The sequence below is a fragment of the Oncorhynchus tshawytscha genome, linkage group LG26 (assembly GCF_018296145.1).
Source record: "Oncorhynchus tshawytscha isolate Ot180627B linkage group LG26, Otsh_v2.0, whole genome shotgun sequence".
NCBI classification, from domain to species: domain Eukaryota; kingdom Metazoa; phylum Chordata; class Actinopteri; order Salmoniformes; family Salmonidae; genus Oncorhynchus; species Oncorhynchus tshawytscha.
This window is the reverse complement of record NC_056454.1, coordinates 29727257-29751590: the sequence shown is the minus strand read 5'-3', so window position 1 is coordinate 29751590 and position 24334 is coordinate 29727257. Positions and strand designations below refer to the sequence as shown.

The window sequence follows — 24334 nt, the reverse complement described above, 5'->3', positions numbered from 1 at the left end:
GTTCAATTGAACCGCAACTGGATGCCTATCTGCCTGCGTTAGTGTAAAAGTTGTTTGAAAAGACTGGTGACGTCAGCTATTTTATTTTTTAAACTTTTGCTGTTGAAAAACAATATCCCATGTATAAATACAGTACACACTTAAAGGTAAACATTTTCTTAGGGGTAGTAAAATACTATTTTTTACGACTGAAGTGCAAACTTCATGAAGTAGGCCGGATGATGGGCTCCGATGTCATGGATCTCCCACCTTGCTTGAGGAACAATAGAAGAGTAACAGAGAACAGGTCAGAGGACGCCTGGATCACCAATTGAGATTTACCTTTATTAAGTAAATCAGGTGATACATGAGCTGAAAAGGACAATATGGAATATGACTTTACATTTCTTCTCTCCAAATGTGTGAATTATTGCTCTTTAGGTTTCCCTATTGGTAAATATAACTTTTATATACACTGCTCAAAAAAATTAAGGGAACACTAAAATAACACATCCTAGATCTGAATGAATGAAATATTCTTGTTAAATACTTTTTTTCTTTACATAGTTGAATGTGCTGACAACAAAATCACACAAAAATGATCAATGGAAATGAAATGTATCAACCCATGGAGGTCTGGATTTGGAGTCACACTCAAAATTAAAGTGGAAAACCACACTACAGGCTGATCCAACTTTGATGTAATGTCCTTAAAACAAGTCAAAATGAGGCTCAGTAGTGTGTGTGGCCTCCACGTGCCTGTATGACCTCCCTACAATGCATGGGCATGCTCCTGATGAGGTGGCGGATGGTCTCCTGAAGGATCTCCTCCCAGACCTGGACTAAAGCATCCGCCAACTCCTGGACAGTCTGTGGTGCAACGTGGCATTGGTGGATGGAGCGAGACATGATGTCCCAGATGTGCCCTATTGGATTCAGGTCTGGGGAACGGGCGGGCCAGTCCATAGCATCAATGCCTTCCTCTTGCAGGAACTGCTGACACACTCCAGCCACATGAGGTGTAGCATTGTCTTGCATTAGGAGGAACCCAGGGCCAACCGCACCAGCATATGGTCTCACAAGGTGTCTGAGGATCTCATCTCGGTACCTAATGGCAGTCAGGCTACCTCTGGCGAGCACATGGAGGGCTGTGCGGCGCCCCAAAGAAATGCCACCCCACACTATGACTGACCCACCGCCAAACCGGTCATGCTGGAGGATGTTGCAGGCAGCAGAACATTCTCCACGGCATCTCCAGACTGTCACATGTGCTCAGTGTGAACCTGCTTTCATCTGTGAAATGCACAGGGCACCAGTGGCGAATTTGCCAATCTTGGTGTTCTCTGGCAAATGCCAAACGTCCTGCACGGTGTTGGGCTGTAAGCACAACCCCCACCTGTGGACGTCGGGTCCTCATACCACCCTCATGGAGTCTGTTTATGACCGTTTGAGCACACATGCACATTTGTGGCCTGCTGGAGGTCATTTTGCAGGGCTCTGGCAGTACTCCTCCTGCTCCTCCTTGCACAAAGGCGGAGGTAGCGGTCCTGCTGCTGGGTTGTTGCCCTCCTATGGCCTCCTCCACGTCTCCTGATGTACTGGCCTGTCTCCTGGTAGCGCCTCCATGCTCTGGACACTACGCTGACAGCCACGGCAAACCTTCTTGCCACAGCTCGCATTGATGTGCCATCCTGGATGAGCTGCACTACCTGAGCCACTTGTGTGGGTTGTAGACTCCGTCTCATGCTACCACTAGAGTGAAAGCACCGCCAGCATTCAAAAGTGACCAAAACATCAGCCAGGAAGCATAGGAACTGAGAAGTGGTCTGTGGTTACCACCTGCAGAACCACTCCTTTATTGGGGGTGTCTTGCTAATTGCCTATAATTTCCACCTGTTGTCTATTTCATTTGCACAACAGCATGTGAAATTTGTCAATCAGTGTTGCTTCCTAAGTGGACAGTTTGATTTCACAGAAGTGTGATTGACTTGGAGTTACATTGTGTTGTTTAAGTGTTCCCTTTATTTATTTGAGCAGTGTATATACTGTAACTTCTTTAGATGATAGAACTTTTTCTAAATTACCAAATATTACATCAATTTACCTCAAATTCATTTAATTGGGGTGACTTAAAAAGTTGAGATGAGACATTACATTTTTAGATGAACAAGAGTAGCGGCAGGCCAAGAAAGTAAAAAAAAAATGTATTTAAAAAAAAGCATATATATTAATTGTCATCTTTATTCACAGTTAAATAATCTCTTATGAAAAAGAATGGTGGTTTTGCTACTGATTGCAGGTCTCCTTTTTATATAAAATGGTTGACCTAAAACGTATGCTTAACTTTGACTTATTTGTCCTTTTCTAAATCATGTCTTAAGCCAGAGCGGATATCAACGTCAACCGCGAGGACTGGACACCCTCACCAGTTTTCAACATCAGTAATCATTCATATTTTATAGCCGAACAATATACTTTCCCAGTTTAAATATACAATTATTCATTACGAGTACATTCAGTTATTCCCATGTATTACTTGTCCCCATCTGGCCTCATTCATTAATATGCCTTAGGAACAACACAGAACAATGACATTAGCATATAACTCTGGGTAAGAGACGAGCCAAATCTGAACCGGCACTTTATCCCAATATTGTGCAATATATGGGAAATAAGAGTACAATTTCAGGCCATAGTAAATGAGAGCCTAATGTGACTCCTATACATGTCACAGTTGGTGCTAGTCCACCAAATGTGTAAATTCAAGTGCAGATAGCTGTTTGTAAATGATGTGATATGAAGCACAACCATAGGACGACAAAGCAGAGGCCTCAATTTGACCCAGTCATTGATATCCAGTACCCTTTCTTCATGTTTGGTTAACTTGAAAAAAAAGCAGCCCCACATTGCAATAACATTGTGATTTCACAGCAAGTACATAATTACTATATATACACACACACACACACACACACATTGACTAATTACAGACTACGTACCTACATATTAACATAGCATTCTTTGGTATGTAATATTGATACATCGAAACAGGTGTGAATTGTTATAATTGTTGATTAACCACTCTACATTAGATCTTAAGTGTGTCATCACAGTCATAGTTCACTTCATTAACCATTTTAACTTAGGCGCTGCATGGAGCGGATTATTACGAAGCTACAAATTCAGTCGTAAAAAACAAAGTATTGAATGTGAGGCATTGAGGAATCATCACTGGTCCAGTAACTAAACAGTTAAAAGACACTGGCTTGTTTTGCTGCTGTCAGCACTTGCTTCATTTCAAGTAGATTAATGATCATGAATAATATATGAAGACTTTTTAATAACTCCAGTTGATCAGACATATTGATCAGATGAAAGTGAAGGCAGGTAGTGAGATGGCAGTAGTTGATGTCTTTATCTGATGCCAGACCAGCTGTGAAGGTAGGAGGTCCATCCTGAGCCTTTAGCTCCTCCCACCTCCTCCTCACCTGAAGCAAAAAGAGACCGGTTCAGAGACACAGGTAGGACAACTAGATTCAGCCACGGGCCAATTTTTTCTTGAGCGGATGGTCAGGGGGCCGGAAACATAATTACAAATAATTAGTAGACAGCAAATTGATTGCAAGAAGCCTAGACAGATATAATATTGTCCGTGGATAAGGAGCTTTCGCCCTGCCTGCCTCTTCTGGAAACCTCTTTCTTAAAGCTAAGGATCCGGATCACGTTCTGAACATGTGACTTTACACACACATACATTTTTCTAAGGTTGCTGCTCCCCCCCCTTCACATTTCACTCTTCTGAACCATGATGATATAGCCCATGTCTCCTTTCTGAACAGTTTTAATAAAAACCCTGCAGCGATTTGAACGTACATTCCAGAACATATATTATAAAGGCTACAACCTTCTCAGTCTGTCTGTTGCAATGGATATTGCAATTGCACAAGCAGGACTCAGTCCCTACACTTTGGATAAAAAACGTTTAGCATTTTGTGTGATGTAGGCTAATCTTTATAGATGCTGCCATATCGTAGTTCCTGAAAAAAAGAACCCTACTTGACAGCCTGTCTGCCTTTTGCGCAGCTTAGGAAATGTTTTCAATGATGATGAAAAAAACCAAGGCAATCAAGGAGGGGGGAGTGGCAGCAGAGCACAGCAACTCCATAGCTGATTGCCCACTCCGCTGCCTGTGTAAAATGTGCAGAAATATCCAGATTCTTTTGCCTGGGCAAATTGGCATACATAAACTCCTTATTTGTAGCCACTCCGTATAATATTTGCCTCAAACATAATAATTTCAAACCTTTGTATACAATCACATACACTGAGTGCATAAAACATTAGGAACACCTTCCTAATATTGAGTTGCACCCCCTTTTGCCCTCAGAACAGCCTCAATTCATCGGGGCATGGACACTACAAGATGTCGAAAGCATTCCACAAGAATGCTGGCCCATGTTGACTTCAATGCTTCCCAGAGTTGTATCAAGTTGGCTGGATGTCCTTTGGGTGGTGGACCATTCTTGATACACATGGGAAACTGATGAGCGTGAAAAACCCAGCAGCGTTGCAGTTCTTGACACAAACCGGTGCACCTGGCACCTATTACCATACCCTGTTCAAAGACACTGAAATCTTTTGTCTTTCCCTTTCACCCTCTGAATGACACTCAAGGCTTAAAAATCATTATTTAACCCGTCTCCTCCTCTTCATCTACACTGCTACAATACATCAAGCAGTACCGGAGCACCAAGTCTAGGACCAAAAGGCTTCTCGGCAACGTGTATCCCCAAGCAATAAGACTCCTGAACAGGTAATCAAATGGCTACCCGGACTATTTGCATTGTGTCCCACCCCGCCCCAACCCCTTTTTTACACTGCTGCTAATCTCCGTTTATCATCTATGCATAGTCACTTTAACTCTACCTACATATTAACTCAATTAGCCCGACCGGTGCCCCCACACATTGACTCTGTACCGGTACCACCTGTATATAGCCTTTACTGTTATTTTCACGGTTGTTTTTATTCCTTTACTTATATATTGTTCACCTAATACCTATTTTTTTACTTACAAATTGTACTGTTGGTTAGAGCCTGTAAGTAAGCATTTCACTGTAGACCTGTCGTATTCAGTGCATGTGACAAATACATTTTGATTTGATTGAAATCAATAAGAGGTCATAGCTTTCACCTGGTCAGTCTATATCAATGTTTTGTACACTTTGGAACAGATTTGGAACAAATCACTTGGAGCTAATTTGCTGGGTATTTACAGTCTTACGTCCAACAATTCAAACATTTCTCAGCAAATAAAATCAACCGCGGGCCACCAGTTGGGGTACCCAGCACTAAACATTCCAATGTTGAGCTGCATAACATATTGAGGTCTCTGCAACTTCACTCAACATACTACTCACACAGAGATTGATGGGTGTGTGTGAAAGAGAGTGTATGTGTGTGTGTCTGTGTATACAGTGTGTGTGTCTGTGTATACAGTGTGTGTGTCTGTGTATACAGTGTGTGTGTCTGTGTATACAGTGTGTGTGTGTGTGGGTTTGTCTGTGTATACAGTGTGTGTGTATACAGTGTGTGTGTGTGTGGGTGTATACAGTGTGTGTGTGTGTGTGTACATTGTGTGTCTGTGTGTGTGTGTGTGTACATACTGTGTGTGTATACATTGTGTGTCAGTGTGTGTGTGTGTGTGTGTGTATCCAGAGTGTGTGTGCGTGTGTATCCAGTGTGTGTGCGTCTGTGTATACAGTGTGTGTCTGTGTATACAGTGTGTGTCTGTCTTTGTATACAGTGTGTGTGTCTGTGTATACAATATGTGTGTGTGTGTATGTACAGCGTGTGTGTGTATACAGTGTGTGTGTGTGTGTGTGTGTGTGTGTGTGTGTGTGTGTATACAGTGTGTGTGTGGGTTTGTCTGTGTATACAGTGTGTGTGTGTGTGTGTGTGTGTGTGTGTGTGTGTGTGTGTGTGTATGTACAGTGTGTCTGTGTATACAGTGTGTGTATACAGTGTGTGTGTGCATGTGTATCCAGTGTGTGTGTGCGTCTGTGTGTGAGTGTGGGTGTCTGTGTATACAGTGTGTGTGTCTGTGTATACAGTGTGTGTGTGTGTGTGTGTCTGTGTGGGTGTGTGTATACAGTGTGTGTGTGTGTATGTGGGTGTGTCTGTGTATACAGTGTGTGTGTGTGTGTGTCTGTGTGGGTGTGTGTATACAGTGTGTGTGTGTGTATACAGTATGTGTCTGTGTGTGTATACAGTATGTGTGTCTGTGTATGTGGGTGTCTGTGTATACAGTATGTGTGTCTGTGTATGTGGGTGTGTCTGTGTATACAGTATGTCTGTGTATACAGTATGTCTGTGTATACAGTGTGCGTCTGTGTGGGTGTGTGTGTCTGTGTATACAGTATGTGTGTCTGTGTATACAGTGTGTGTGTGTGTCTGTGTGTGTGTCTGTGTATGTGGGTGTGTTTGTGTATGTGTGTGTGTGTGTGTCTGTGTGTATACAGTATGTGTGTCTGTGTGTGTGTATACAGTGTGTGTGTGTGTGTCTGTGTATGTGGGTGTGTTTGTGTATGTGGGTGTGTGTGTGTATGTGGGGTGTCTGTGTATACAGTGTGTGTGTGTGTGTGTATGTGGGTGTGTCTGTGTATACAGTGTGTGTGTGTGTGTGTGTGTGGGTGTGTGTATACAGTATGTGTGTCTGTGTGTGTATACAGTGTGTGTGTGTGTGTGTGTGTGTGTCTGTGTATGTGGGTGTGTGTGTGTGTGTATGTGGGTGTGTCTGTGTGGGTGTGTGTATACAGTATGTGTGTCTGTATACAGTGTGTGTGTGTGTGTGTGTGTGTGTGTGTGTGTCTGTGTATGTGGGTGTGTGTGTGTGGTATGTGGGTGTGTCTGTGTATACAGTGTGTGTCTGTGTATGTGGGTGTGTCTGTGTATACAGTGTGTGTGTCTGTGTATGTGGGTGTGTCTGTGTATACAGTGTGTGTGTCTGTATGTGGGTGTGTATACAGTGTGTGTGTCTGTGTGTGTGTGTGTATGTGTGTGTATGTGGGTGTGTCTGTGTATACAGTGTGTGTCTGTGTATGTGGGTGTGTCTGTGTATACAGTGTGTGTGTCTGTGTATGTGGGTGTGTCTGTGTATGCAGTGTGTGTGTCTGTATGTGGGTGTGTCTGTGTATACAGTATGTGTGTATGTGGGTGTGTGTGTATGCAGTGTGTGTGTGTATGTCCTATGTCCTGTGTTGTGGGTGTGTCTGTGTATACAGTGTGTGTGTGTGTGTCTGTGTATACAGTGTGTGTGTCTGTGTATACAGTGTGTGTGTGTCTGTGTATGTGGGTGTGTCTGTGTATACAGTGTGTGTGTGTGTCTGTGTATACAGTGTGTGTGTCTGTGTATACAGTGTGTGTGTGTCTGTGTATGTGGGTGTGTCTGTGTATACAGTGTGTGTGTGTGTCTGTGTATACAGTGTGTGTGTCTGTGTATACAGTGTGTGTGTATACCTACCCATTGCGATAGCAGCCAGTTTATTCTTCTCCTCAGGGCTGAGTTGTAACATGGTGTGTATGACAGGGAGTAGAGCCCGTCTCTCGCTGCCTGACTGCAGGAAGATGAACTGCAGGAGGACATTCTTCAGATACTCCAGGTTGGCTACACTTTTCTCCCTCTCATGGTTACGCTCCAGACGACGCACCTCAGACTTCAACAGCTACAGAAGAAAGAACACCGACACAGTATGAATGCATGCGTGCGTGCGTGTGTGTGATTGAGTGAGTGTACATACATTGACCTGTTCCATCAGAACAGCGTTGGTAGCCTCTGTCTCATGCAGTAGCATGTTCATGTGTTCCATACTGCGTGTAGCTGTGGCCAACTTCTGACTTAACTCCTCTTTAGTCGGCTCCACCTGCCACACAAACGGCTCTGAAACCAATCACACAGACAAATGCTCCTTTAGCAGACAGGTGTATTCAAAGACACAATATCTCAAATACACATCTCTTGTGGGAACAAAACCAACTACAGTATGTATTAGAGGTCGACCGATTAATCGGAACGGCCGATTAATTAGTCCCGATTTCAAGTTTTCATAACAATCGGAAACTGGTATTTTTGGGTGCCGATTTTGCTCATTTAATTTTTTTAATTCCTTTATTTAACTAGGCAAGACAGTTAAGAACAAATTCTTATTTTCAATGACGGCCTAGGAACAGTGGGTTAACTGCCTTGTTCAGGGGCAGAACGACAGATTTTCACCTCGTCAGCTCGGGGGATCCAATCTTGCAACCTTCCAGTTAACTAGTCCAACGCTCTAACCACCTGCCTCTCATTACACTCCACAAGGAGACTGCCTGTTACACAAATGCAGTAGAAGCCAAGGTAAGTTGCTAGCTAGAATTAAACTTATCTTATAAAAAAAAAACAATCAATCAATCATAATCACTAGTTATAACTACACATTGTTGATGATATTACTAGTTTATCTAGCGTGTCCTGTGTTGCATATAATCGATGCAACGCTGGGGGATGATTTACCAAAAGCGCATTTTCGAAAGAAATCGTTGGACGACTGTACCTAACCATAAACACCAATGCCTTTCTTAAAATCATTACACAGAAGTATATATTTTTAAACCTACATATATTTAGCTAAAAGAAATCCAGGTTAGCAGGCAATATTAACCAGGTGAAATTGTGTAATTTCTCTTGCGTTCATTGCACGCAGAGTCAGGGTATATGCAACAGTTTGGGCAGTCTGGCTCATTGTGAACTAATTTGCCAGAATTTTACGTAATTATGACATAACATTGAAGGTTGTGCAATGTAACAAGAATATTTAGACTTATGGATACCACCCGTTAGATAAATTACCGAACGGTTCCGTATTTCACTGAAATAATAAACTTTTTGTTTGAGATGATAGTTTCCGGATTCGACCATATTAATGACCAAAGGCTCGTATTTCTGTGTGTTATTATGTTATAATTAAGTCTAAGATTTGATATAGAAGTCTGACTGAGCGATGGTAGGCAGCAGCAGGCTCGTAAGCATTCATTCAAACAGCACTTTCGTGTGTTTTGCCAGCAGCTCTTCGCAAGCACAACCATGTTTATGACTTCAAGCCTATCAGCCTAATGGCTGGTGTAACCGATGTGAAATGGCTAGCTAGTTAGCTGGGTGTGCGCTAATAGTGTTTCAAACGTCACTTGCTCTGAGACTTGGAGTAGTTATTCCCCTTGCTCTGCAAGGGCCGTGGCTTTTGTGGAGCGATGGGTAACGCTGCTTCGAGTGTGGCTGTTGTCGATGTGTTCCTGGTTCGAGCCCAGGTAGGGGCGAGGAGAGGGGCGGAAGCTATACTGTTACACTGGCAATACTATAGTGCCTATAAGAACATCCAATAGTCAAAGGTATATGAAATACATATGGTATAGAGAAAAATAGTCCTATAAATACTATATTAACTACAACCTAAAACCTCTTACCTTGGAATATTGAAGACTCATGTTAAAAGGAACCACCAGCTTTCATATGTTCTCATGTTCTGAGCAAGGAACTGAAACGTTAGCTTTCTTACATAGCACATATTGCACTTTTACTTCTCCAACACTTTGTTTTTGCATTATTTAAACCAAATTGAACATGTTTCATTATTTATTTGAGGCTAAATTGATTTTTATTTGTGTATTATATTAAGTTAAAATAAGTGTTCATTCAGTATTGTTGTAACTGTCATTATTACAAAAAAAAAAAAAATGTTATTTTATTTTACATTTTTAAAGTCGGCCGAGTAATCGGTATCAGCATTTTTTTGGTCCTCCAATAAATCGGTATCGGCATTGAAAAATCATAAATCGGTCGACCTCTAGTATGTATCCATTGAAATCAAGCATGGACACAAACTCCTACCCTGTTTGGGGTCTGGGGAGGTGAGTAGATGCTCCAGTGAGGGTAGGGGTGTGTGTGGGAGGGACAGGAACTCTGTCTCAGTGGTCTCCATGCCCTCCCCCTCCTCTCTAGCCATGGACTGGAGGTCACTGAGGCCCAGCCCCCCCATCGCCCCCTGGTCCACAGTCCGGCGGTCCACCACTGGCTTACGACTGGTCTGGACTGGAGCTGGACGGTGGAGAGAGAGTAAGACAACACATATTTAGTCGGGCAGAGTACAACAATGTAATTCCCTACTTCACCTTGAGAGGGTGCTGAAATCAAGAGGGTGTGAAAGGGAGGGTGTGAAAGAGAGGGTGTGAAATCAAGAAGCATACAGGGCTTAGATAAGTACATGAACAGAGGATGATAAAAAGAACTGCTGAAAAGGAGCGGACTTCATATTGGTAGGTGTGTGTATCTGTGTGAGAGGTAGAGAAAGAGATAGGGCCGGTGTCTGATTGATGGACAGAGAGAGTGAGAGACGTGTGGGTAGAACCACCCGCAGCCCGCCCTGCTCTTCACACCCTAGAGAACACCCACAGTGGTGGAGTCTCTCTGGAACCTCTTGACCCTAACTTGCACTTGAAGTTAACAGTTTTCACTTCAAGATTCAATCAAATCTTAAACCGTTTAAGGTTCAGTGCAGATGAAGGAAGAGAGACAAGAAGCAGAAGTTATTTCTGATTATAAGAAGGGATCCAGCCTTGCTGTCTCCAGAAGTGCAACTGCGCCCAACTTTTGTGTTAGGGTGGCACTAACGACCAGGCTCTCCAGATGCCAGTGTGCTGGTGCTACCCAGAGGGGCGGGCAGAGCAGGGCTGGTTAAGGCTGGATGGGCTCTTTGTAGCCTTCACACTAACACCTGGCTAGGCTGAGATGAAGGAAGTCCCCTCTCACTCAGCTCTCTCTCCCATCTCTAAACAGCTGCACTACCACACTAGACGAGTAAGATGAAAAGGTAGAGAGATAGATGGAGTGGGTGTTAGCACCAAGTGGCTCCAGAGGGCCCCTGTGTGGAAGGTGATATAAGGTCTATCAGCTCTGCTCTCTCATGCTCAACTCACAATCCCTCTCTCTACCCTTCCCCTGGTCTCCATCCCCTTCTCACTCTCCGCTGGCTCTCGAACCCAACACTCACCCCGCTCCTCTCTTTGCCTCTCCAGAACCGCACTCTATTCTTTCCCACTCTCAACCCAATCCTCAGCCTCTCTGGTCTTACCGGTCTGGCTCTGCAATGTGAATAGTTGGTTCTCCAGCCGGGTCATCTGGTTCTGCAGGGTCTCTACTGTAGTTCTGTGTTCGTCCTGAAGGTGGCGGATCTGCTCCCGGAACCCTGAGCGTTGGGCGTCGGCCTGGGAGGTAAGTTGACCCACCGTCTGGGCAAGCTCTGTCCGCAGCGACATACTCTCTGCCTGGAGAGACAGGAGTCTGGAGGAAGATAAAGGAGAGATGGGAAACATTAAACCACCGAGCTAAAGGCATGAGCTCTGGGAGCTAATACAAGTCTGTAGGCAAGGTTACTCCTCCACACACCGCTCTCTGAGTTCGGCCTCTTTAGTTACGGTCTCCTGCAGTATCTTGTTGTGTCGTTCCAGCAGTGTGTCGTGTTCCATCTGGAGCTGTTGGAACTCTGCAGTGCTCACCGCCAGACTCTGCTGACTGTCCTGCAGCTTGGCTTTATACTGGTCCACCATGGACTCAATCTGCTCTCTGTCACACACACACACACATTATCATCATATAACACACATCAAATATGTCACCATATAACACACACACACACAGCATCTGTAGCTATACCTCTCCTGTTTGGTGGCGTGTCCGTCACTCTGGGCCGAACTCTTGTTCTTCTGCTGTTTGAGGACATTGTGAACTCTGACCTTATAGCTGTCAAACTCAGTAGTGACAAATGACAGCTCAGCCTGGAAACAGAATACACATCACACATTGATTGAAGTTGTAATTAATTCAAATGCTTAACAAACTGTTTGTAAGCATATTACGTGCTACCGGTATCTCTATTTTCACACTTTAGTGTAATTAGGTGTGTTTCTGCAGATCAGCAGCTAGAAATATGACAGTGTATAGCAGGGGTAGGCAACTACATTCAGCATCGAGACAGTTTATGTCAGAGCAAATGGTCGCGGGGCTGGAACATACAGTGCCAAAGTGGAATTATGTTTTCGCAAATGTTTATAAATGAATAACAAATGAAGAGCTGAAATGTCTTGAGTCAATAAGTATTCATACCCTTTATTATGGCAAGTCTGAATAAATTCAGGAGTACAAATTTGCTTAACACCACACAATAAGTTGCATGGACTCACTCTGTGTGCAATGATAGTGTTTAACATGATTTTTGAATGACTACCTCATCTGTGTACCCCACAAATACAATTATCTGTAAGGTCCCTCAATTGAGTAGTGAATTTCAAACACAGGTTCAACCATAAAGACCAGGGAGGTTTTCCAATGCCTCACAAAGAAGGGCACCTATTTGTAGATAAGCAAACATTTAAAAAGCAGGCATCGAATATCTCTGAGGACGGTGAAGTTATTAATGACACTTTGGATGGCTTATCAACACACCCAATCACTAGAAAGATACAGGTGCCCTTCAACACTCAGTTGTTGGAGGAAGAAACCCGCTGAAGGATTTCACCATGAGGCCAATGGTGACTTTAAAACAGTTAGAGTTTAATGGATGTGAGAGTAGAAAACGGAAGATGGATCAACAACATTGTAGTTACTCCACCATACAAACCTAATTGACAAAGTGAAAAAGAAGCCTGTACAGAATAAAAAAATATTCTAAAACATGTGACAAGGCACTAAAGTAATACTGCAAAAAATGTGGCAAAGCAATTCACTTTTTGTCCTGAATATAAAGTGTTGTGTTTGTATTGGATTTGCCCCAAACATATTACAGAGTACCACTCTCCATATTTTCAAGCAAAGTGGTGGCTCCATAATGTGATGGGTTTGCTTGTAATAGTTAGGACTGGGGAGTTTTTCAGGATAAAAAGAAACCAAATGGAGCTAAGCACAGGCAAAATCCTAGAGGAACAAGGGGAGATGAATTCACCTTTCAGCAGGACAATAACCTAAAACACAAGGCCAAGTCTACACTGGAGTTGCTTACCAAGAAGACAGTGAATCTTCCTCAGTGGCAGAGTTACAGCTGTGACTTAAATCTACATGAAAATCTTTGGAAAGACCTAAAGATGGCTGTCTAACAATGATCAACAACCAATCTGACAGAGCTTGAATTATTTTGAAAATAATAAAATGGGCAAATGTTGCACAATCCAGGTGAGAAAGCTTTTAGAGAATTACCCAGAAATACACAGCTGTAATCGCTGCCAAAGGTGCTTCTACAAAGTATTGACTCAGGGGAGTGAATACTTATGGAAATTAGATATTTAGATATTATGTAAATTAGATATTTAATTGTCAATAAATTTACAAACATGTCTAAAAACATGCTTTCACTTGAACATTATTGGGTTTTGTCTAGATAGGTGAGAGAAAAAAACATTTAAACCATTTTGAATTCAGGCAACAAAATGTGGAATAAGTCAAGGGGTATAAATACTTTGTCGGCAATGTCATTATAATCCGGGTATCCTGAAAGGATATTGACCTCTTTCCGTCAGTACCTGGTTGTTCTTTAGAAGTGCTTTCCTCACCATCTTAAATAAGCATGCCCCGTTCATAAAATGTAGAATCAGGAACAGACATAGCCATTGGTTCTCTCCAGACCGGACTGCCCTTGACCATCACAAAAACATCCTGTGGCGTTCTGCATTAGCATCGAATAGCCCCCGCAATATGCAACTTTTTAGGGAAGTCAGGAAAGCAAAGGCTAGCTTTATCAAACAGAAATTTGCATCCTGTAGCACAAACTCCAAAAAGTTCTGGGACACTAAAGTCCATGGAGAATAAGAGCACCTCCTCCCAGCTGCCCACCGCACTGAGGCTAGAAAACACTGACACCACCGATAAATCCACGATAATTGAGAATTTCAATAAGCATTATTCTACGGCTGGCCATGCTTTCCACCTGGCTGCCCCAACCCCAGTCAACAGCCCTCCACCTCCCACAGCAACTTGCCCAAGCCTCCCCCATTTCTCCTTCACCCAAATCCAAACAGCTGATGTTCTGAAAGAGCTGCAAAATCTGGACCCCTACAAATCAGCTAGTCTAGACAATCTGGACCCTCTCTTTCTAAAATTATCCGCTGCAATTGTTGCAACCCCTTTTACTACTCTGTTCAACCTCTCTTTCGTATCGTCTGAGATCCCCAAAGATTGTTAAGCTGCCAACGTCATCCCCCTCTTCAAAACGGGAGACACTCTAGACCCAAACTGTTACAGACCTATATCTATCCTACCCTGCCTTTCTAAAGTCTTTGAAAGCCAAGTTAACAAACAGATCACCGACCATTTCGAATCCCACCGTACCTTCTGCGCTATGCAATCTGGTTTCCAAGCTGGTCATGGGTGCACCTCAGCCATGCTCAAGGTCCTAAATGATATCATAACCACCATCGATAAAAGACAATACTGTGCAGCCATATTCATCGACCTGGCCAAGGCTTTCGACTCTGTCAATCACCTCATTCTTATCGGCAGACTCAACAGCCTTGGTTTCTGAAATGACTGCCTCGCCTGGTTCACCAACTACTTCTCAGAGAGAGTTCAGTGTGTCAAATCAGAGGGCCTGTTGTCCGGACCTCTGGCAGGCTCTATGGGGGTGCCACAGGGTTCAACTCTCGGCTGACTCTTTTCTCTGTATACATCAATGATGTCGCTCTTGCTGCTGGTGATTCTCTGATCCACCTCTACGCAGACGATACCATTCTGTATATATCTGGCCCTTCTTTGGACACTGTGCTAATAAACCTCCAAACGAGCTTCAATGCCATACAACACTCCTTCCGTGGCCTCCAACTGCTCTTAAATGCTAGTAAAACTAAATGCATGCTCTTCAACCGATCACTGCCCACACCTGCCCGCCTGACTAGCATGACTACTCTGGACGGTTCTGACTTAGAATATGTGGACAACTACAAATACCTAGGTGTCTGGTTACACTGGAAACTCTCCTTCCAGACTCACATTAACCATCTCCAATCCAAAATTAAAATCTGGAATCGGCTTCCCATTTCGCAACAAAGCATCCTTCACTCATGCTGCTAAACATACCCTCGTAAAACTGACTATCCTACCGATCCTTGACTTTGGCGATGTCATTTATAAAATAGCCTCAAACACTCTACTCAGCAAATTGGATGCAGTATATCACAGTGCCATCCGTTTTGTCACCAAAGCCCCATATACTACCCACCATTGCGACCTGTATGCTCTCGTTGGCTGGCCCTTGCGTCATATTCATCGCCAAACCCACTGGCTCCAGGTCATCTATAAGTCTTTGCTAGGTAAAGCCCTGCCTTATCTCAGCTCACTGGTCACCATAGCAGCACCCACCTGTAGCACACGCTCCAGCAGGTATATTTCACTGGTCATCCCCAAATCCAATTCCTCCTTTGGCTGCCTTTCCTTCCATTTCTCTGCTGCCAATGACTGGAACGAATTGCAAAAATCACTGAAGCTGGAGACTCATATCTTGCTCACTAATTTTAAGCATCAGCTGTCAGAGCAGCTTACAGATAATTGCAGCTGTAAATAGCCCACCCAACTACCTCATCCCCATATTGTTATTTATTTTTTTGCTCCTTTGCACCCCAGTATCTCTACTTGCACATTCATCTTCTGCACATCTATCACTCCAGTGTTTAATTTCTCAATTGTAAATATTTTGGCACCATGGCCTATTTATTGCCTTACCTCCCTTATCCTACTACATTTGCACACACTGTATATAGACTTTTCTATTGTGTTATTGACTGTACGTTTGTTTATCTCATGTGTAACTCTGTTGTTGTTTGTGTCGCACTGCTGTGCTTTATCTTGGCCAGGTCGCAGTTGTAAATGAGAACTTGTTCTCAACTGGCCTACCTGGTTAAATAAAGGTGAAATAAAATAAAAATAATAAAATGTGTACACTGCAAATTGACCACAACTAAGCCCAAAAAGAGATGGCATTGAAAAAAAAATGTTCAAAATTATTTCATATCCTGATTATATTGAGACATGATCACGTCTATTTGTAAAAAAACATTTTTTTGCTGAATTACTGGTGATTTTACAGTCTCTTTTCTTCCACAAATAAACCCCCTCCCCCCAACCCCTGCTGTATAGTGTATGTGTGTGTGAGTGAATGATAATATATTGTAATGAATAGTACAGTGTTAGTGTGTAGGTCCCAGAGGTAGACAACCCAGCAGCACTTCCTCTTCCGTGGAGCCAGACCGTACCATTCATTATCACCCACTAGACCCCAGGGTAATAACAAGAAGATTTGGTTTCAACCATTTAGAAAAGCTGCACACTCAAACTCTACTGATGGGAAATCCATGAGCTAAAAGAGGGTATGGAGAGGGAGAGAGGGAGAGGGGTTGAGCAAGGTCCAGACAGAGGTGGAGAGAGGGAGAGAGGAGAGGGGTTGAGCAAGGTCCAGACAGAGGTGGAGAGAGGGAGAGAGGAGAGGGGTTGAGCAAGGTCCAGACAGAGGTGGAGAGAGGGAGAGAGGAGAGGGGTTGAGCAAGGTCCAGACAGAGGTGGAGAGAGGGAGAGGGGTTGAGCAAGGTCCAGACAGAGGTGGAGAGAGGGAGAGAGGTTGAGCTAGGTCCAGACAGAGGTGGAGAGGGAGAGAGGAGAGGGAGTTGAGCAAGGTCCAGACAGAGGTGGAGAGAGGAGAGAGAGGGGGGTTGAGCAAGGTCCAGACAGAGGTGGAGAGAGGGAGAGAGGAGAGGGGTTGAGCAAGGTCCAGACAGAGGTGGAGAGAGGAGAGGGGAGGGGTTGAGCAAGGTCCAGACAGAGGTGGAGAGAGGGAGAGGGAGAGTGGGAGATGGGTTGAGCAAGGTCCAGACAGAGGTGGAGAGAGGGAGAGGGAGAGAGGGAGATGGGTTGAGCTAGGTCCAGATAGAGGTGGAGAGGGAGAGAGGAGAGTGGGAGAGGGGTTGAGCTAGGTCCAGACAGAGGTGGAGAAAGGAGAGGGGTTGAGCTAGGTCCAGACAGAGGTGGAGAAAGGAGAGAGGTTGAGCTAGGTCCAGACAGAGGTGGAGAAAGGAGAGAGGTTGAGCTAGGTCCAGACAGAGGTGGAGAAAGGAGAGAGATGGGTTGAGCTAGGTCCAGATAGAGGTGGAGAGGGAGAGAGGAGAGTGGGAGAGGGGTTGAGCTAGGTCCAGACAGAGGTGGAGAAAGGAGAGGGGTTGAGCTAGGTCCAGACAGAGGTGGAGAAAGGAGAGAGAGAGAGGTTGAGCTAGGTCCAGACAGTGGTCGAGAAAGGGAGAGAGGATAGTGGGAGAGGGGTTGAGCTAGGTCCAGACAGAGGTGGAGAAAGGAGAGAGGTTGAGCTAGGTCCAGACAGAGGTGGAGAAAGGAGAGGGGTTGAGCTAGGTCCAGACAGAGGTGGAGAAAGGAGAGAGGGGGTTGAGCTAGGTCCAGACAGTGGAGAGAGGGAGAGAGGAGAGGGCTCGAGAAAGGGAGAGAGGGATAGTGGGAGGGGTTGAGCTAGGTCCAGATAGAGGTGGAGAAAGGGAGAGAGGATAGTGGGAGAGGGGTTGAGCTAGGTCCAGATAGAGGTGGAGAGGGAGAGAGGAGAGGGGTTGAGCTAGGTCCAGACAGAGGTGGAGAGAGGGAGAGAGGAGAGGGGTTGAGCAAGGTCCAGACAGAGGTGGAGAGAGGGAGAGAGGAGAGGGGTTGAGCAAGGTCCAGACAGAGGTGGAGAGAGGGAGAGAGGAGAGGGGTTGAGCAAGGTCCAGACAGAGGTGGAGAGAGGGAGAGAGGAGAGAGGTTGAGCAAGGTCCAGATAGAGGTTGAGAAAGGGAGAGAGGATAGTGGGAGAGGGGTTGAGCTAGGTCCAGATAGAGGTCGAGAAAGGGAGAGAGGATAGTGGGAGAGGGGGGGTTGAGCTAGGTCCAGACAGAGGTGGAGAGGGAGAGAGGAGAGGGGTTGAGCTAGGTCCAGACAGAGGTGGAGAGAGGGAGAGAGGGAGAGGGGTTGAGCAAGGTCCAGACAGAGGTGGAGAGAGGGAGAGAGGAGAGGGCTTGAGCAAGGTCCAGACAGAGGTGGAGAGAGGGAGAGAGGAGAGGGCTTGAGCAAGATCCAGACAGAGGTGGAGAGAGGGAGAGAGGAGAGGGGTTGAGCAAGGTCCAGACAGAGGTGGAGAGAGGAGAGAGGAGAGGGGTTGAGCAAGGTCCAGACAGAGGTGGAGAGAGGGAGAGAGAGGGGGGTTGAGCAAGGTCCAGACAGAGGTGGAGAGAGGGAGAGAGGGAGAGGGGTTGAGCAAGGTCCAGACAGAGGTGGAGAGAGGGAGAGAGGAGAGGGGTTGAGCAAGGTCCAGACAGAGGTGGAGAGAGGGAGAGAGGAGAGGGGTTGAGCAAGGTCCAGACAGAGGTGGAGAGAGGGAGAGAGGAGAGGGGTTGAGCAAGGTCCAGACAGAGGTGGAGAGAGGGAGAGAGGAGAGGGGTTGAGCAAGGTCCAGACAGAGGTGGAGAGAGGGAGAGAGGAGAGGGGTTGAGCAAGGTCCAGACAGAGGTGGAGAGAGGGAGAGAGGAGAGGGGTTGAGCAAGGTCCAGACAGAGGTGGAGAGAGGGAGAGAGAGAGGGAGGGGTTGAGCAAGGTCCAGACAGAGGTGGAGAGAGAGAGGAGAGTGGGAGAGGGGTTGAGCTAGGTCGAGACAGAGGTGGAAATAGGGAGAGGGGTTGAGCTAGGTCCAGACAGAGGTGGAAATAGGGAGAGGGGTTGAGCTAGGTCGAGACAGAGGTGGAAATAGGGAGAGGGGTTGAGCTAGGTCGAGACAGAGGTGGAAATAGGGAGAGGGGGGGTTGAGCTAGGTCCAGACAGAGGTGGAAATAGGGAGAGGGGTTGAGCTAGGTCCAGACAGAGGTGGAAAGAGGAGAGTGGGAGAGGGGTTGAGCTAGGTCCAGACAGAGGTGGAGAGAGGAGAGAGGGGGGGGGTTGAGCTAGGTCCAGACAGAGGTGGAAATAGGGAGAGGGGTTGAGCTAGGTCCAGACAGAGGTGGAGAGAGGAGAGGGGGGGGTTGAGCAAGGTCCAGACAGAGGTGGAAAGAGGGAGAGAGGGAGAGGGGTTGAGCAAGGTCCAGACAGAGGTGGAGAGAGGGAGAGAGGAGAGGGGTTGAGCTAGGTCCAGACAGAGGTGGAGAGGGAGAGAGGAGAGGGGTTGAGCTAGGTCCAGACAGAGGTGGAGAGGGAGAGAGGAGGGGAGAGGGGTTGAGCTAGGTCCAGACAGAGGTGGAGAAAGGAGAGGGGGGTTGAGCTAGGTCCAGACAGAGGTGGAGAGAGGAGAGTGGGGTTGAGCAAGGTCCAGACAGAGGTGGAAAGAGGGAGAGAGGAGAGGGGGTTGAGCTAGGTCCAGACAGAGGTGGAGAGAGGAGAGTGGGGGGTTGAGCTAGGTCCAGACAGAGGTGGAAAGAGGGAGAGACAGAGGAGAGGGGTTGAGCAAGGTCCAGACAGAGGTGGAGAGAGGGAGAGAGGAGAGGGGTTGAGCTAGGTCCAGACAGAGGTGGAGAGGGAGAGAGGAGAGTGGGAGAGGGGTTGAGCTAGGTCCAGACAGAGGTGGAGAAAGGAGAGGGGTTGAGCTAGGTCCAGACAGAGGTGGAGAAAGGGAGAGGTTGAGCTAGGTCCAGACAGTGGTCGAGAAAGGGAGAGAGGATAGTGGGAGAGGGGTTGAGCTAGGTCCAGACAGAGGTGGAGAGAGAGAGGAGTGGGAGAGGGGTTGAGCTAGGTCTAGACAGAGGTGGAAAGAGGGAGAGAGGAGAGTGGGAGAGGGGAAAGTAGGAGAGGGGTTGAGCTAGGTCCAGACAGAAGTGGAGAGAGGAGAGTAGGAGAGGGGTTGAGCTAGGTCCAGACAGAGGTGGAGAGAGGAGAGTGAGAGAGGGGTTGAGCTAGGTCCAGACATGGAGAGAGGGCGAGAGGAGAGTGGGAGAGGGGTTGAGCAAGGTCCAGACAGAGGTGGAGAGAGGGAGTGGGAGAGGGGTTGAGCAAGGTCCAGACAGAGGTGGAGAGAGGGCGAGAGGAGATGGGTTGAGCTAGGTTCGGACAGAGGTAGAGAAAGGGAGAGAGAGCGAGAGCGAGGAAGATGGGGTTCAGGGTGGAAAGGGGGGGGAAGAGAGAGGTAGGAACGGAGAGAGAGGATGAGATGAAAGAGTGAAAAACCAAATGTGTGCATGTTCGTGTGTGCGTACGTGCGTTTGTATGCGGGTATACCTTGGCAGTGTTGAACTCCTGCTGTAGTGAGGTCAGTCGGTGTTGCAGGGTGCTGCTTGTTCTCTGCTGTTGTTCCGTCAGAGTCCTCAGCTGCTCATGCAGCCGGTGGCGCTCCCCAGACAGGTCACAGCATTGGATCTTACTGTTCTCTAGCTCCTGTTGGTAGGTCTCCAGTTCTCCCTTCAGAGAGGCCAGGGTCATCATCTGAGAGGCTTCCTGCACAAACACACTACAATGTAAGTGTTTCTAAGGCAACACCAACTAGACTACTACAATGTATTAACGTAACATAACACTGTCAACACTCATTATAATACAGCAGTGACGTCACACACAGGGGAACGCAGTAAGGAGGGAACGCAGTAAGGGGGGAACGCAGTAAGGAGGGAACGCAGTAAGGAGGGAACGCAGTAAGGGGGAACGCAGTAAGGAGGGAACGCAGTAAGGAGGGAACGAGTAAGGAGGGAACGAGTAAGGGGGAACGCAGTAAGGGGGAACGCAGTAAGGAGGGAACGCAGTAAGGAGGGAACGCAGTAAGGGGGAACGCAGTAAGGGTGGGAACGCAGTAAGGAGGGAACGCAGTAAGGGGGAACGCCCCAGTAAGGAGGGAACGTTCTCTAGCTAAGGAGGGAACGCAGTAAGGAGGGAACGAGTAAGGAGGGAACGCAGTAAGGAGGGAACGCAGTAAGGGGGAACGCAGTAAGGAGGAACGCAGTAAGGGGGAACGCAGTAAGGAGGGAACGCAGTAAGGGGGAAGGGGGGGAACGCAGTAAGGAGGGAACGCAGTAAGGAGGGAACGCAGTAAGGAGGGAACGCAGTAAGGAGGGAACGCAGTAAGGAGGGAACGCAGTAAGGAGGGAACGCAGTAAGGGGGAACGCAGTAAGGGGGAACGAGTAAGGGGGAACGCAGTAAGGGGGAACGCAGTAAGGGGGAACGCAGTAAGGGGGGAACGCAGTAAGGGGGAACGCAGTAAGGGGGAACGCAGTAAGGGGGAACGCAGTAAGGAGGGAACGCAGTAAGGGGGAACGCAGTAAGGAGGGAACGCAGTAAGGGGGAACGCAGTAAGGGGGAACGCAGTAAGGGGGAACGCAGTAAGGGGGAACGCAGTAAGGGGGAACGCAGTAAGGGGGAACGCAGTAAGGGGGAACGCAGTAAGGGGGAACGCAGTAAGGGGGAACGCAGTAAGGGGGAACGCAGTAAGGGGGAACGCAGTAAGGGGGAACGCAGTAAGGGGGAACGCAGTAAGGGGGAACGCAGTAAGGAGGGAACGCAGTAAGGGGGAACGCAGGGGGAAGGGGGGGACGCAGTAAGGGGGAACGCAGTAAGGGGGAACGCAGTAAGGAGGGAACGCAGTAAGGGGGGTAACGCAGTAAGGGGGGAACGCAGTAAGGGGGAACGCAGTAAGGGGGGAACGAGTAAGGGGGAACGCAGTAAGGGGGGGAACGCAGTAAGGGGGAACGCAGTAAGGGGGAACGCAGTAAGGGGGGAACGCAGTAAGGGGGAACGCAGTAAGGAGGGAACGCAGTAAGGAGGGAACGCAGTAAGGGGGAACGCAGTAAGGAGGGAACGCAGTAAGGAGGGAACGCAGTAAGGGGGAACGCAGTAAGGGGGAACGCAGTAAGGGGGAACGCAGTAAGGGGGAACGCAGTAAGGGGGAACGCAGTAAGGGGGAACGCAGTAAGGGGGAACGCAGTAAGGGGGAACGCAGTAAGGGGGGAACGCAGTAAGGGGGAACGCAGTAAGGGGGAACGCAGTAAGGGGGAACGCAGTAAGGGGGAACGCAGTAAGGGGGAACGCAGTAAGGGGGAACGCAGTAAGGGGGGAACGCAGTAAGGAGGGAACGCAGTAAGGAGGGAACGCAGTAAGGGGGGAACGCAGTAAGGAGGGAACGCAGTAAGGAGGGAACGCAGTAAGGAGGGAACGCAGTAAGGAGGGAACGCAGTAAGGGGGGAACGCAGTAAGGGGGAACGCAGTAAGGGGGGAACGCAGTAAGGGGGAACGCAGTAAGGGGGAACGCAGTAAGGGGGAACGCAGTAAGGGGGAACGCAGTAAGGGGGAACGGGTAAGGGGGAACGCAGTAAGGGGGGAACGCAGTAAGGGGGGAACGCAGTAAGGGGAACACAACACTGTGATCCCTAGAGTCTGACCTGCCGCTTGGCGTCCGCCAGATCTTTCTTGGTTTTCACCAGCAGCTGTTTCATCTTGGCGCCCTTGTCCTCCCCCTGGTCCAGCTGGGACTTCAGACCCTCTGGGGGGTCACACAGGTTTCAGGAATTAAATAATACAGAAATGCATTAAAGGACAAGATTGTAATGAATGAAACCCATTATAGAAACAAAGGATTTTGATCTACTGTGACGTGATTTAGTTCCATATTAATAGGTTAGTTGGAAGAACTATGACATGGTTGCGAATGGTAGTGATTGTTGTGATAACTGTCCTGTGTAGTTCAGTTGGTAGAGCATCCAGGGTTGTGGGTTCGATTCCCACAGGGGACCAGTACAAACAAATGTATTAAAATGTACACACTCGCTCTGGGTAAGAGCGTCTGCTAAATGACTCAAATGTAGAAATGTCTGCGTACCAATCTCCTGGTTGAGTGTGTCTTCTTTCTGAGTGTGTGTGTGTATCTGTGTTTTCAGCTCCTCCACACACACGTCCTTCTCTGACAGGTTGGTGTTGAGTTCTTTGACCAGGCGTTCATAGTCTGCCATCTCCATGTCCAACAACGAGCTCTGCTGGGCCTCCTGGACAAAAACACATTCACAACGGATACCCACTGCACCACAACGTACACACACTGAATCATGTTTCTACACACATCTTAGTATGAGTAATGGGAAAGCAGCTTCCAGTGCTTGAGGGCAAAATGTTATTTTGACATCGTTCTAGAGTCAGCGTTGTTTTGTAGGACTAGAGGCAACACAACACACAACTCTCAGTGTCTCAGTGAGGGTTAGAAGGAAGGCCATGCTGTGTGTACCTTGCGTAGCTGCTCCAGCTCCCGTGCAGTCTGCTGAGACTGCTGCTTCTGTCTGTGGAGCTGAGCGGTCAACTCCTCCACCTCCTTCTGCAACGACGACAGCTCCTGGAGAGACAAACACAGTTAACAAAGGACACACACAGTTAACAAACGACACACACACACACACACACACACACACACACACACCTTTGTCTTTTGTTCCTTCAGTAGTCTCTCAGCCTGATGGTCTCTGTTCAGGGTGTCTGTCTGCCTGTGCAGCTCTGCTGTCTGTCCTTCCATCTGTCTCACCGTGCTCCTCAGCGTCTCCATTCCAGTCATCAGGTCCTCTCTCTCCGACCACAGCTGCTCATGCTGGACACACAGAACAACACACATTTAAGAAAACTTCACTAGAGTTCTTGACAATCCCCAGTCCCCTTGGCCATATAATCAGCCAGCAAGGGATATAGAATAGTCTTCAACATATCTAACAAAGGCATCCGGGGAAGTCTCAGACACTTGACTGTCTGTACTTCCAGTCTGCATTGTCCCAGGGGAGCTGTCAGCTCATACAGCCATGACCAGCATGTTCCTCAGTAGACACAACGCTACAACACCAGATGGAAGGAGACACCGCTTCATTTACATACACTCCATTACTTCACTAGAAAAACTATCAGGAGGAGGTGACAATCATTACAGGTGGAATGGAAATCATTCAAATGGACAGTTTATATTTGTACTGAGGGGGAAATTGTCAGTCTAGTTGAGCATGCTGGAAGACTGAGCATGGTTTGTTTGTGGGCCTGTGTGTGTGTTACCTGTTGTACGGCGGTGTTGAGTCGTTTGGTCAGCTCGGAGATCTGTTTCTCAGCTCCCTCCACCTTCTCTCTCTCCTTATCCAGCTGCTCTGTCTGTCTGTCGTAGTCCAACTGTAAGTTCTGTAAAACACACACCAATGTAATATTAAACACATTCATTATTGAGTAGGTATCGAGGCATTCAGTTTAATGCAGAATAACACATCCTATATCAAGCTGCCTGTTCTACACAGTGACATCCATCCATTCAGGTCTGGGACAGAACTCTC

At 47.1% G+C, this 24334-nt stretch overlaps 1 protein-coding gene across 2 annotated transcripts in view; it reads right to left on the bottom strand.

Moving 5' to 3' along the window:
- Window positions 1–1981: 1981 nt before the first annotated feature.
- The window catches only part of LOC112225522 (GRIP and coiled-coil domain-containing protein 2-like), a 28389-nt gene continuing 6036 nt past the window's right edge, over window positions 1982–24334 (bottom strand). For both annotated transcript variants that reach the window (XM_042306436.1, XM_024389551.2), the window contains exons 11-23: window positions 24066–24185; window positions 23452–23616; window positions 23263–23367; window positions 22864–23026; window positions 22427–22527; window positions 20279–20494; window positions 11723–11844; window positions 11456–11632; window positions 11142–11350; window positions 9902–10108; window positions 7779–7918; window positions 7502–7703; window positions 1982–3467 (exon numbers count right to left, since the gene is read on the bottom strand). In XM_042306436.1, coding sequence (XP_042162370.1) covers window positions 3394–3467; window positions 7502–7703; window positions 7779–7918; window positions 9902–10108; window positions 11142–11350; window positions 11456–11632; window positions 11723–11844; window positions 20279–20494; window positions 22427–22527; window positions 22864–23026; window positions 23263–23367; window positions 23452–23616; window positions 24066–24185 — 2001 coding nt within the window. In that variant the 3' untranslated portion in view covers window positions 1982–3393. The remainder of the gene's footprint in view (window positions 3468–7501; window positions 7704–7778; window positions 7919–9901; window positions 10109–11141; window positions 11351–11455; window positions 11633–11722; window positions 11845–20278; window positions 20495–22426; window positions 22528–22863; window positions 23027–23262; window positions 23368–23451; window positions 23617–24065; window positions 24186–24334) is intronic.